At 42.7% G+C, this 14,796-nt stretch overlaps 1 protein-coding gene across 4 annotated transcripts in view; it reads right to left on the reverse strand.

Annotated features, from left to right (window-relative positions):
• POC5 (POC5 centriolar protein) overlaps positions 1–14,796 on the reverse strand; it is a 189,089-nt gene that overhangs the window by 84,117 nt on the left and 90,176 nt on the right. For all 4 annotated transcript variants that reach the window (XM_029575225.1, XM_029575207.1, XM_029575232.1 and 1 more), the window contains one exon: positions 776–952. In XM_029575225.1, the coding sequence (XP_029431085.1) occupies positions 776–952 (177 nt within the window). The remainder of the gene's footprint in view (positions 1–775; positions 953–14,796) is intronic.

The following is a 14,796-nucleotide window of genomic DNA, read 5'->3' on the forward strand; positions in this document are numbered from 1 at the left end:
AGCTTGATGTCATATGCATTGTCTAAGTATTTAAGAAATCCCAGTTCACTTCATACTTGCCTGAGCAACAGCTCCTATAACCTGTGAACTGGAGTACTTACTTCCTCCCAATCCTGTTGTTACTTTGATCCAGACTGTTTTGACCTTGCTCTGCTTGACGCATGCCCCAGTCTTGGCTTAGTACTTTTCTCTGCGAAGAGACTCTGCCTGCCCTGACCCCTGCCTGCCTGACAACTTTGCTTCCTTGGTTCAGCCACTTGCTGAGCCAGATCTGCTCACAGATCATGCAGCGCCAATTCGAAAATGATCCAAAGGGTTCACACACCTTAGCCCATGAAAGGCTTGGAGGAGTAGCCAGAGGACTACCCAGTTATAGCCAAATTATAAATGAGATTTAGAACAGTGAGCTAAAACATTTTATTTGGTGTAAAGCCTACTTCCTGTGATAATCAAGAAAACCAAAAAGTAATGGAAAGAATAAATCAGAGTTGAGTAGAGTTTTGACCTGTGTTAGAGACTGTGCAATATTTCAAGTAAGTGACTTACATTCTGAATTTAGCTCAGAGTAAATATGCCCATTAATTATAGGGTTCTTTTCTAGTATGCAATTATTTAATGCTTTTCTTCAGATTGGGTGACAGTCCATGCAAGTAGATCTATATCTTAGGTCAGTACATTATCTTGCTTTCAAGGATGAAGACAGGGCAAAATAAACAATTTTGAACAGCACATGTCTTGAGCAATAAAAAAAGTGGCAGAATGGAAGAAAAATTACCTCATCTTTTCTCTGGGTAGAAGTTTCATAAGTGCGCAGCAGGTCCTTCAGGTTATCAATCTTTTTGTACAATTGATTCACATATTCTGCATGCTTTTCTTGATGTCTTTTCATTTCCAGTTTATGTTCCTCAATCATAGTAAGTCTCCATTTGCTTAGTTCAGACATAACATTTGTCTGGAAATAAAAGCAGCATTACATAAATATTTAATTTTATTGATTATTAATGATCACTGAATGTTTAGACACTAAGGAGGAGCAACCTTTCACAGAAGATTTGTTTTAAGCTGGTCAGCAGTAAGAGATGATGATGAATCACTATGGTAGTAAGGTAGTAAGCAGCTGTGTGGCTCGGCAAGTTAGCTCAATAAACTTATCCGGCTAACAGTTTATATATTTAGTGGCACGGCTGCATCACTGAATATATACAACTATCCTAAAGTTAGCCAGATAAATTTATCTGGTTAACTTTAAGAAAAATCTACGGGAGCTAGCTAAATAACTTATCTGGCTAACAACTCCCTCCCCATTACACCCATTCCCCTCCTACCACTTAGCCGGATAAGTTTTTATCCAGGTAAGTGGCAGCTGCTAACCGCCGCCAAATATTTAAAAAACTTGCCACTTAGCAAATAAATCGGAATTTATCCGGCTAAGTGACGCTGAATATGGACCTCGAAACGTACACCACTGATTAGTTTTAGATGTAGAAGGTGGTATTATAAGAATTTTAAATACATTTTTATCATTGCTATTGGAAGATCATTAAAGCTTTTGTACCATTTTTTAACACAATTTTTGTCCATTATTTTATTGTTAATACACTTAAATCCTGTAGTCTGCAGGTTTAGAACGTTAAAAGATTGTAAGATGTTAAATACAAAATAAACACAGGATTTAACTTTGGAAGAGGCAAATTGCATATTTTAAATTATCTTTTCAATGCTTAAAATTTCTAGGAGATAACACTGGCTTCTCTAAAACTGCTTGAACCACAAGCATTAAAATTCTGCTTGCACTTTCTTCATTCATCTCTACAGCCCTCTTTTAGGTCAGAAATCATTGGCCAAACTCTAAAAGATTCTAAGAACTTGACCGCTTTGAAGCTATAAAAATAGCTTTATGGAATCAACCTTAAGGCCACGTGCTGAGCCTTTGAGTCAGCTTCTTGGAGCATGGCTTATGTTCACCAGGAAGGCGAGTACAGAACCTCTCCTTTGGGATTCAACTGTTCTAGATGACATCTTGGAATACATATCACAGCCATTAGTGTCATGGTCCTTTCTAGGCAGATGTAGCACATTTTGTGATGATTCATGTACATCTTTCATGTATAGTTGGGACAGAATTTGAAGCTGAACTGCTTCTTTCATGATAAGAAAAACTGTCAAGATGAAATCCAGAGATAACATTTTCTCTTCAAAAGAAAAGATGGCCACAAGAGAAAAACTGATTGCAGCCCTGCGCAATGCATCATTTTCTGCAGAAAGCAAAATCTGAAGTGGGAGAAATTCATCCGAAACATTGAAGATAATTTAATGAAGAACCAAAAACTTGACTAGGCTATAAGAGGGAAAACAATAATACAATTCTTGGCTGAGGCCAGAAGGAAAAGCAGCAGAAATGCTGAAGAAACCACAAATGGCTGGAAAAAACATTCAACTAGGCAACAGAACAAAAACACAAAGTGGCTGCAGAGCCATGACTGAGCAGTAAAGACTTCCAGCCTTTACTAAATAGGGGAAACAAACTTTCCAGAGCTATATGCCATATTTAGTCATGTGTCCTATACGTGTGATTTGCGAACCTGCTTGTCTTCACAGAAGAAAGTATTCTGATGCTTTTGTTGGATAAAGACATTATGATGCAGTCTGCTAGCCAATTGAAAAGTGTCTGCTTGGTAATGGTGATCCCCAGCCTGTTCTGATCACAAGAAGGAAAAAACTGGATGCACAGGCTAAGGGCGTGCATCTGCTCTAGACAGAAGGCCATGGCTCTTTTGCAGTCCAAACTGTGCAGGGCTCATTCGCCTTGGTGCAAACGATGCCTGGGAAAGAATATTGGCAGGATAATGAACTCTTTAAGATGGAAATCCATCACCACCTTAGACAGGAACTTAGGATGCATGCGCAAGACCACCTTATCGTGGAAACAATTTGTATAAGGTGGATAATTCATTAAGGCCTGAAGCTCACTGACCCTGTGTGCTGAAGTGACCACAATCAAAAATACGATCTTCCAGATCAGGTACTTCAGGACATTGGAGCGCAAAGGCTCAAAAGTGCCTTCATCAGCCGAGACAATACATGCGGAGGTCCCAGGTCATAGCGAGAGGCCTTATGAAAGGCTTCCATTGAAGCAGCCCCTGCATGAAACATACAACCATTGGCTGTACAGAGATGGGTTTACCTTCTACACAATGGTGATATTCGCCAATTGCACTCAGATAGACTTTAATGGGGTAGGTCTTAAGACCAGCGTCTCAAAGATGCAGAAGGTAGTCAAGCAGTTTTTGTGGTCCGAGGGAGAAGGGATCTAGGACTATTTGCTCACACTACATGGAAAACCTCCTCCACTTCAGTCAATAGGACTTTCTGGTAGACGACTTTCTGGAAGCTACCAGGACCCAAGACACACCACCTGAGAGATTGAACAGATGAAGAATCAACCTCTCAACATCCAGGCTGTGAGAAAGAGGGCCAGAAGGTTGGGCTAGCGCAACCTGCCCCTATCCTGAGTGACGAGATCTGGAGAAGACCCCAGCCTATTCGGTTTCCGGATGGATATCTCCTGGAATGGAAACCAGACCTGTCTCTGCCAATGGGAGGCTATGAGGAGCATAGTACTCTTATCCTTGCGAAACGTCAACAAAGCCTTTGCTATCAGTGGAGTTGGAGGATATGCATACAGGAGACCCTCATTCCCATGGAGGGAAAGACATCCAAGGCTAGTCTGTTGTGCATTCCTTACAGGGAATAAAACTGAGGAACCTTCCTGTTCCAAGGCACCAAGAACAGATGCACCTCTGGGTTTCCTCACAGGCGGAAGATTTGATTCACAACCCCTTAATCCAGAGATCATTTGTGGGGTCAAAGGAGTGACTCAGCCTGTCCACTATCCCATTCTCTGTTCTAGCCAGATACATAGCCCTGAACATCATCCCACAGGAGAGGGCCCATGACCATATCTGGACCGCTTCCTGACATAAGAGGTAAGAGCCCATACCACGCTGCTTATTGACAAATCACATTGCCACTTGATTGTCGGTCTGTTTCAGCACAATTTTGTTGTACAGTCAATCTCTGAAGCCTACAGCATGTAGATGATTGCCTAGCACTCCAGGAAATTGACTTGATACAATTGTTCCTAGATGGACTATAGCCCCCAGGTGCTGAACCTATCTATATGAGCCCCCAACCCACAGTGGACACATTTGTTAGGATAATTTGGGCTTTAGGACTTTGAAAGGATTACCCCCATTCCAAATTGTAAATTTCCTGCCACCAGGACAAGGAGCCCTGGAGAGGCGGCACGACTCTGATGAAGTCCCAATGATTCTGAATGACCTGTCACCACCGGGACCTCTGAGTCCATTGGGTTTTTCCCAAGTGTAAATGTGCCAAGGGGGTGAAATGCATTGTTGCAGAAATGTGGCCTAGCAACCTCGACATGTGCCACACTAACACCTGCTAGCTCATCTGAATGTCTACCATGATGGCCATCAGATTGACGGCCCGTAGCCAGGGTAGAAAGGCTTTGGCTTTAGCCATGTCTAGCAAGGCTCCAATGAGGTCCAATTGCAGTGATGGGCTAAGATGAGACTTTAGTAGTTGATAACGAACCCCAGTGACACTAGAACCCAGATGGTCGAGCACATGGACACTTTGGCCCCTGCCCGAGAGGTGCTCCTTGCCAGCCAATTATCGAGATAGGAGAAAACTTGGACTCCCAAATCTGCAGAGGTGCGCCGCCACCACCACGGCTAAGCATTTTGTGAAGACAAGGGGCTGACGCCAGCCCAAATGGCAGAATGCGGTAATGGAGGTGCTGTTTTCCCACCATGAATCAGAGATACTTCCAATAACTGGGGAAGATCTCGATGTAGGGGTACGAATTCTTGAGATCGAGGGAGTATAGCCAGTCCCCTTTTTGTAGAAAAGGGATCAAGGTACCCAGGGAAACTATCCTGAACATTTTGCTTTTTATAAACTTGTTTAAGTCCCTTAGGTCTTGGATGAGATGCAAGCCTCCTGTTTTCTTTGGAATCAGGAAGTACCAGGAGTAAAAACCCCACCATCTCTGCCCTGGTGGAACAGGCTTGACCCTTTGGCTGTTAAGAGGGAGGAGAGCTCTGCTAGAAATATCTCCTTCATGTGCTACTAGTCTGCAAACTGGACTAAGGGGGCAATTTGGTGGGATGCTCCAAAGGTTTAATTTGTACACACTATGGACAATGACGAGGACCCACTGATCTGAGGTTATACTGGGCTAATGGCTCATGAAGAACTATAGTCTTCACCTTCCCACAACTGGCAGATCCTGCAACTTGGGTACGATGGACTTGGCTATACTCCCTGCAGTCCAGTCAAAACCCCATCGCAGGATTTGACTGAGGCACCAGATGGGGGCTTGGGGGTCCTCTGTTACTTGGGATAGTCACAAGGGGCCTGCTGCTGTTGATGGGAGCAAGGAGGCAGATGATAATATTTATTTGGGCAGAAGACAGACTTCCTCTGGCCTGACCTCAGAGGCCTCCTAGATGAAAATGATGGGCCTTGAGTGCTTATGGCGAGAGAGTCTGAAGAGTTGCATGGTGGTCCGGAATTTGCGTCATCGCGTCCTTCATCTAGTCTCCGAAGAGATTCTCCCCTATGCATGGCACATCAGCAAGTCACTCCTGCACTTCCTGATGGAGATCCAATGCTCTCAGCCAGGCGAGTCTGCGGGCACCTATCCCTGCTGCAGATATTCTTGATGCAGTCTTGAAAACATCGTAGGTGGAGCTGATCTTGTGTTTCCCATTTTCTATACCCTTGTGCTCCAGTGACTGGAGAATGTCCTGCTGCTACAGAGGCAACTGCTCGCCCACTTCCTGCACCTGTTTCAGGAAGTCTCGCATATACTGGCTCATGTAGAGCTGATAGGCCGCTACGCGAGCAATGAGCATAACACCCTGAAACATTTTTCTCCCAAAAGCATCCATAGCCCTCTGATCCTTCCCGGGGGATGCAGAGGAATAAGTCCAAGCACGCTTAGCCTTTTTGAGAGCACATTCAAGCACAACCGATTGGTATGGCAGCTGACGCTTGTCGAATCTGAGAGCCTTCTGGATGAAATAAATCGCATCCACCTTTCTATTGACTGGAGGCACTGAGAGAGGGTGTTCCCACATCCTCATCAGTAAATCCACAAGGATATTCATGTACAGGGACTGCCACAATCTCCTTGGGAGGCTATGCATACTGGAGAATATCCAGCATCTTGTGCCGATTATCGTCCTCTATTTGTTACTGAAATGGGATGGCCTCTGCCATGAACTGCATAAACACTGTGAAGGAGAGGTCTTCTGGCGGAAACTTCCTTTGGGTTTTCAGAGGAGAACAGTTTGAAGGGAGGCCTCCCCACCAGTGATTCGGAGTTTGAAACACCAGCAGAGTCCTCTCCCCAGGGGTCATACAGGTCCTCGTCCTAACTGTCTGGGGCAGGGAACGGGTCCAAAGGCGCCAGCAGCAGGGGGAACTGACTCAGCTGGCCAAGGTGGGCAGGACTGTGGGATCACCTCAGTCACCAAGGAGCTTCCTCCTCCAAGGGGCAGTGAATGACCACTGGACTGAATAGGGACACTCTCAGTGCCCTTCCAGGCACTGACACCAATGAAGGTGTTAGTAGCGCTGTGATGAAAGTATGCAGAGATTCGAGCAATGGCTCGAGGAGAGCTGGTGACCGGCCCAGTGCCCTGACAATGAGGTTCTGCATCACCTTCTCCACATCCAGTTGCCCAGGCTTCTTGAGCTCCTCCTCAAAGATCACAGATGCCAAGAGTGACTTGGACACAGGAGGCATGACTGCATCCTCTTCGGAACCAAAAGGATTGGTGATGGACACTGAGACTGGTGGAGGCTATGGTGAACCACTGGATCATTTGAGGATTGGCACTCCTCACCACGGATTCACTTTGAGGGCATCACAGCAGAAGCTTATGCATCCCTGTGAGCGGCACCATACATCACTGGGAACTGATGCAAATGCTTCTTTGGCTTCCTTCAATGTTCAGATCAGTCCTTCCCTGGTTCTAAGGTCGAAGACGACAAACCTTAAAGATGCGAATGATGGCCTGTCTCTAGTGTCCCAGTAAGCCTTTAGTGTCGACAGCTTGGTGGCCAACAGTGCAACTCCAAAGTCCCTCAATGTTGATGCCTCCAATGCCAGTGCATTGGACTTACCTGACCCGAAGAGTCGTTCAATTTTGTCAAGACAGGCTCGACATCCCTTTGGGGTCATTTGGGAACATCTGCTGCGACACCACCAGACAGAGGTCACATCTATCATGGCGGTTTGGGATAGATATCATGGGCATCACTTATAGACAGTCGATTTGTTGGCACAAAATAAAAGGGATGTAATATCGAATTAGAGGGAGGCAGCCATCAATGGCCATTGGGTACTGAGTCTGGAGGATTAACTTCATAAGAACATAAGAAAATGCCATACTGGGTCAGACCAAGGGTCCATCAAGCCCAGCATCCTGTTTCCAACAGTGGCCAATCCAGGCCACAAGAACCTGGCAAGTACCCAAAAACTAAGTCTATTCCATGTAACCATTGCTAATGGCAGTGGCTATTCTCTAAGTGAACTTAATAGCAGGTAATGGACTTCTCCTCCAAGAACTTATCCAATCCTTTTTTAAACACAGCTATACTAACTGCACTAACCACATCCTCTGGCAACAAATTCCAGAGTTTAATTGTGCGTTGAGTAAAAAAGAACTTTCTCCGATTAGTTTTAAATGTGCCCCATGCTAACTTCATGGAGTGCCCCCTAGTCTTTCTACTATCCGAAAGAGTAAATAACCGATTCACATCTACCCGTTCTAGACCTCTCATGATTTTAAACACCTCTATCATATCCCCCCTCAGTCGTCTCTTCTCCAAGCTGAAAAGTCCTAACCTCTTTAGTCTTTCCTCATAGGGGAGTTGTTCCATTCCCTTTATCATTTTGATAGCCCTTCTCTGTACCTTCTCCATCGCAATTATATCTTTTTTGAGATGCGGCGACCAGAATTGTACACAATATTCAAGGTGCGGTCTCACCATGGAGCGATAAAGAGGCATTATGACATTTTCCGTTTTATTCATCATTCCTTTTCTAATAATTCCCAACATTCTGTTTGCTTTTTTGACTGCCGCAGCACACTGCACCGACGATTTCAATGTGTTGTCCACTATGACACCTAGATCTCTTTCTTGGGTTGTAGCACCTAATATGGAACCAACATTGTGTAATTATAGCATGGGTTATTTTTCCCTATATGCATCACCTTGCACTTATCCACATTAAATTTCATCTGCCATTTGGATGCCCAATTTTCCAGTCTCACAAGGTCTTCCTGCAATTTATCACAATCTGCTTGTGATTTAACTACTCTGAACAATTTTGTGTCATCTGCAAATTTGATTATCTCACTCGTCGTATTTCTTTCCAGATCATTTATAAATATATTGAACAGTAAGGGTCCCAATACAGATCCCTGAGGCACTCCACTGTCCACTCCCTTCCACTGAGAAAATTGCCCATTTAATCCTACTCTCTGTTTCCTGTCTTTTAGCCAGTTTGCAATCCTTCAAAACGAAACTTACCAATAAAGCCAAAAAAACTTGGACTAAGCCGATAAGGGGAGAACTGTGGGGATCCTGCATCAACAGTGCGATGAGAAAAACACTAGAAACTATGCAAAATACAGACCGGTCAAGCTGAAAGACTAAACTTTTGCTGTGACACAAGCTTTCTGTAAAAGAGACTGAGGGGACTCCGCATGGACATATGGCATAAGGCTCAGTCAAAATTCTAGAAACTTTGACATGTTTTCCATGTTGGGCTCCATCGAATGATGTCATCCATGTGTGAAAAATGCCATTCTGCTTGTCCTCTGAGAAACAAGAGATCTGCAAATTGATCTTCTCATGTCCATCCATCAAAATTATCTCTTTTTCCATTGATGAGCACATTTGAACACTTGTGAGTTCGCTTCAGCAAAATCCTTAAGCAATAAGCAGATCAAAAGAGATCTACCTCTCATCACAGTCACAGGTCTCAAGTCTATTAGAGTATCTCCATTTTGTCATGTTGGTTTTTCACCTATTTGGATATAGTGATGTGTCAGGGTCTTCCAGATAAATTCCTCCTCTGCTTTTGCAGGAAGCTGCTCATTTGATCTAATATAGAAACATAGAAATGACGGCAGAAGAAGACCAAACGGCCCATTCAGTCTGCCCAGCAAGCTTCACACATTTTTTTCTCATACTTATCTGTTTTGCTTAGCTCTTTGGTTCTATTTCCCTTCCACCCCCACCATTAATGTAGAGAGCAGTGATGGAGCTGCATCCGAGTGAAATATCAAGCTTGATTAGTTAGGGGTAGTAATCGCCGCAATAAGCAAGCTACACCCATGCTTATTTGTTTTACCCAGACTATGCTATTCAGCCCTTATTGGTTGTTTTTCTTCTCCCCTGCCGTTGAAGCAGAGAGCTATTCTGGATATGCGTGAAGTATCAGTTTTTCTTCTCCCCTGCCGTTGAAGCAGAGAGCTATTCTGGATATGCGTGAAGTATCAGTTTTTCTTCTCCCCTGCCATTGAAGCAGAGCGCTATGCTGGATATGCGTGAAGTATCAGTTTTTCTTCTCCCCTGCCGTTGAAGCAGAGAGCCATGCTAATTCCAAAACAAGATCTCCAAGTTGTGTTCTTCACACGTCCTGGCAATCTTAGGTGTGAAGCTGTCATGACAAAGTTCGTGTATGAGTTCAGGCATTTATTTTGCCATTATGTGACTGTTCAGAGGGTGCCTTGTATCCTCTGTTTGGATGACCACAGCTCTTCAGATTCAGGTGAGTGTAATTACTTTATTATATGCTCACTAGCAAATGGCATTTAATGCCATTTGCTAGTGAGCATATAGGGTAGGGCATCCCTGCCCTACCTTAGTAAATTTAAAAAAAAAAGGGGGTTTCAAAAATACACTTCTTATTGTGAGTGAATCTTCTTGGCTGGCTGGCTGGCAGGCAGGCAGGGAGAAGGCAGCATTGGTTTCTTTAGCCTGATTCAGGCCCAAGAGAACACACTGGCATCAAGAGCAAGAGGCTTTTGCCCCTTTTGGGGCCCCGTGGGAGAAGGGGTGGAATCATCTTTGGATCTTATCTATGCTGGAAGGAAAGTGAGTCAGATAGGTGGGTGGGGGAGAGGAGAGAGAAGACAGCAGGGGTGACTGGATGAGGAGAAGAAAATTGCATCTGTTAGATCTATGAGTCATCTCTGGCCCCATCCAAGTTTGGGATGATAATGAGGTGGTTGATGGAGAGAGTTGGGAGGCTGGTTGAGAGCAAGGAGTAGTAAAGAAAAGCAGTTACTTACTTGTAACATTTCTCTGTATACAAAAGGACAAATTAGCCACATATGTGGGGGTGGCGCATCCAGTGGCACCAGCATGAACCTGCTCTCTAAAAAAGCTCAGAAAAACAAGTATTTCTAAGCATGCACAGGAGTTTCCACAAACAAGTTCCACCAAATCTCCTCACTCTTTTCATGAGCTGAGCTGATTTGTCCTGTTATCTATGGAGAACATCTGTTACAAGTAAGAACCTTTGTTTTCTCTTGTGGATAAGCAGGAACAAATTCTGCCACTCAAATGGGGATTCCCAATCTAAGAATTTCAGGAATAGATTTCTGACTTCCTTTATGCAGAATATGCCACCCGGTAGAATAACAGCTGGTGAGAGTGTTGTAGCTATTTGAAGAGATTTAATACTGCTTTGCCAAAGGTACTGACTCAGAGTCTTCTGGACAATAAAGCTTCATAAATAATGCTTTGTAAATCACTTTGAATCTAGTGACTAGGGGACATAAAATTGTTTTTCAATAAATAAATAGAGTGCGAATAGAAGACCAGGTAGTTTTGAAAATGTCTGATAGAAGCTGATACAGTCAGATAGCCAGGATGAAGTGTTTGTTTCCTAATTGGAAACCCTTGTTTGTTTGGATTATGAGAGAGAAACAAAGCTCTGTAAGGCTTTGTCCTAAGTAAAAATGTAGATCACTTCTACAGTCTAAGGTGTAGACTGCTTGAAGGGAAGGCTATAGGATTAATGTCTCAATTCTATTGAATCACTCTTCTGGGAGAAACATAGGATGAATTCTTAGTACCACTCTATTCTAATAAATTTGTGCATATGGAACATCTCCTACTAGAACCTGAGTTTGCTCACTCTGCAAGTTGAAGTTACTGCTATTAAAAAGAGAACTTTCAAAGTGAGAAACTTGATATTAGATACCATAGGTTCAAATGGAGGACTAATCAATATTTTGAAAGACCTAGATTTAAGTCGCATTGTGTAGATGATAGCTTTATAGAAGGGTGAGCATGAAAGAGTTCCTTAATAAATCTTGAAACCAGTGGAAGAGGACATACCAGAAGGCCTTTGGAAAAATGTTGATATGCTATAATAGCATTTAGATGCACTGAGTTGGATTTTAATTCTGATTTCAAGAGATAAATAAGATATTGTAACAAAGTGGAAGTTTTGCATTGAGAAGGTTTTGGTTTTCAGATTTAAACTAAATAGCAAATCTTTTTCATGTAAAGTTGTAGTAACATCTCAATCCATCTTCTTGCTGTCAGTAATGCTGCTTTTACTTTTGAGGAAAAAAGCATGACTTTAAAGTCCACACTTAACATCAACGCAGTTACTGCTAAAGAGTGATGGTTGTAATGAAGAACTGACTCATTGAATTGAGTTAGAAGATATGGAAAAATTCTGAGATGAATTGGTGGCACTATGGCAGGTCTTTGAAGCTAAGGAAGTCATCCTTAGTGTAACCAGAAGGGAGCTATTAGAATCATTTTCCTCTTATCCATGTGTGACTTGAAAATCATTTTGGCAATCAGCGCAATTGAAGGAAAAGCATGACAGATTTTGTGTCCATGAGATTATAACAGCATCCGATGCTATAGAATTTTGGGAAAGTCTCTTGGAGCAACATAGTGGAAGTTTGTGATTGAAGGGAGCTGCAAAGAAATCTACTTGAGGAGTTCCCCATTGTTGGAAAAGGTATTGAAGAGTCTTGGAGTGAAGAGACCATTCATAAGGTTGAAGGTGATGGCTCAAAGAATTCGCTATATTATTATGCTTGCCTGGAAGAAGCACAGCATGGAGGTGAATGCTCCTCTGCACTGCCTAAATCTATACTTTGATCACTTATTGGCACAATCAGAGATACTGTTCCTCCCTCTTTATATAGCACATTGCTACAACTGCCTAGAATGGCAGATAATGCGAGTTATAAATTTTTAAAATAATGAATAAAAATGTAATCAGTTTGGATTTGAATCACTTTTCCCTTTATGTATGGCTCAAAAACTAAGAGGGTTTTCAAAATGGTCTCCAACTCCAATAGATTTATGTGGCATTTCTGTTTTGACCAAATCCTTTGAGAACATATTGTGTCGAGATGTACTCTCCCTGCATGTTTGAAAGCATCAGAGGTCAAGGTTTCCTAAAACTGTGGAGGATGGAAGAAGTGCCCCAAACAGAAGACTGAATAGTTGAGTCCATCATTCCAGGGACTGAAAGAGAGAAACTGAGAGCAGTATCTTGCAAAATAGCAGATGAAAATATTGATTCAAATGGTGTTTTAGATGTCACTGTGCTGTTCTAATAAGCAGATGTGCTTATCACATGAACTATGGCTGCCATATACTCAGCAAGTCCATGAATTTTCTGACTAATATTGATCTCTGGTTGTGAAGTGAACAAACCAAAAGTATTAGCTTGTTCATTCTTTATAGAGGACGAGAAGATTTCCCAGCTTGACTATGTTATTGTGCTGCTATGAATTACAGGTGATATGATAGTGTCAGATATGACTTTTTGTAATTAAGGATGAATCTCAGTAAGAAAAGCATGTGTATCATGAATGCTGTACTTATCTTGTCTTTTTTTATTAATCTGCATGATATTAGCCAACAGATTAAATATGAGTAAAATTTTCTCTTATATAGGATACTATTACTGCTAGGCACTTTGTGAATACCCTAAGTGCTACCAAAAGGCCAAATGGGAATACCTTGTACTGATAGAGAATATGCATACACAAATCCTTAAGATTCAAGGTAGTTAAATCATTTATTTGGAAATAAGAATGTTCATTTTGAACTTTTTCTGTTGAGATAAGTTTAATTCTCTTAAGTCCAGGATAACGTGAAGAATACCTGATTTCTTGGATTAGAGTACCACCTTGAGTGAAAAACCCTTGTCTCTCTCTGTCATTGAGACTGATTCTATCACATGTGCAGACAACAGAGAAGTTAGCGTCTGTTTGAGAATGGGCAGAATGAGGGGAAGTGAATGAGAGAGTCTCAAAATTTTAAGGGTACCCTTTGAAAATGATGTTGAGGACCCACTGGTCTGAGAAGATGTGTGAAGCTTGCTGGGCAGACTGGATGGGCCATTTGGTCTTCTTCTGCCGTCATTTCTATGTTTCTATGTTTCTAATCATTGATGGTAAAGACATTGAAGCCTGGGGGTGGATCCAAGATTGCCACTCGATAGTTCTGCTCGGCATCAGCTCTCGGGCGTGTTAGTTTGCTAACTTTTTCTTGCTGCAAATTTCCTGCGATGGGAAGAAAACGCAAGCCTAGGACTGAACCTTACCCCGTGGTTCCTCAGACGCTGCCTTTCTCCGGCCCGATGGATGCCCATGTTGTACTCAGCAACATGATGTCGGGGCTTCAGCTGCTGGAGAGTGGGGGAGGGGAATCTGAGCTTCCCTCTCTCCCTGGCCCACTATCTCCACTCAGCCCTGCTGAGGGAACACTGCCGGACAATTCTGCCTCCATGAGAGGGGCCCTGGAGTCGAGGGAGATGCCATCAAACCAGAGTGATGGTGAGCGGAGCCTGCGGGGTTCGACAGGGCAGCGATAGCGGCAGTGAGCCTGGAGTTTCAACTAGGGCAGCCCGGTTTGGGAGGAGATGTATTGTTGAAAGAGACTGCTCTTCTGGGGAATCCCCCGTGGTGAGAATATCTGTTGTGAAAAGACCTGCAGTTTTCTCTCTTGAAACAATTTGGGAAGCCATTGTGGAAATGAGAAGCTCTATATTGAAACAACTATTACCAGTTATTGTCAAGTCTAATGAGATGGAAGAAAAAATTAAGGTGCTGTCTAATACTACTGTAGAATTGGAAGAACAAGTGACTTCTATAAGAGATCAAGTAAATGGAATACACCAAGTGCAGTAAGTAATGACTAAAGAAAGGAATAATTTGTCCTTGAAAATTGAAAATCTGGAAAATATGGTTAAGAACAGAAACTTGAGATTTATAAATTTTCCTCAAATACTGTTAATTCCTCCTAAGGAATTGTTCAGGAGATATCTTAAGGAAATTCTTCAAGTTTCAGAAATGCAATTCCACCAATATCTAAAATCTTTTACCTGCCAAAGTTTAGAAGAAGGGAAGAACAAAATGAAGGAATAGTACCTTTGACACCAGTTCGTGAGCAAAGCTTGAATATCTCGGCTGTACTGGAGACTTTTGACACAGAGTTGGGGTTCCTGCGACGTTTATAGAGACTTTAGCACTTGAGCCAGATAAGGAATGGTTAACGAGTGTTTCAGGCATAGAAATGATCTTTTTCTACAATGCAAAGTTAGAGTGTTTTCTGATGTCTCACAAGAGACTCAAAAAAGGAGAAAAGCTTTTCTCCGGATGAGGCCGCAGGTCTTGCAAATTGGAGGGGTCTTTTTCTTAAAAT

The sequence above is a fragment of the Rhinatrema bivittatum genome, chromosome 1 (genome assembly GCF_901001135.1).
Source record: "Rhinatrema bivittatum chromosome 1, aRhiBiv1.1, whole genome shotgun sequence".
NCBI lineage: Eukaryota > Metazoa > Chordata > Amphibia > Gymnophiona > Rhinatrematidae > Rhinatrema > Rhinatrema bivittatum.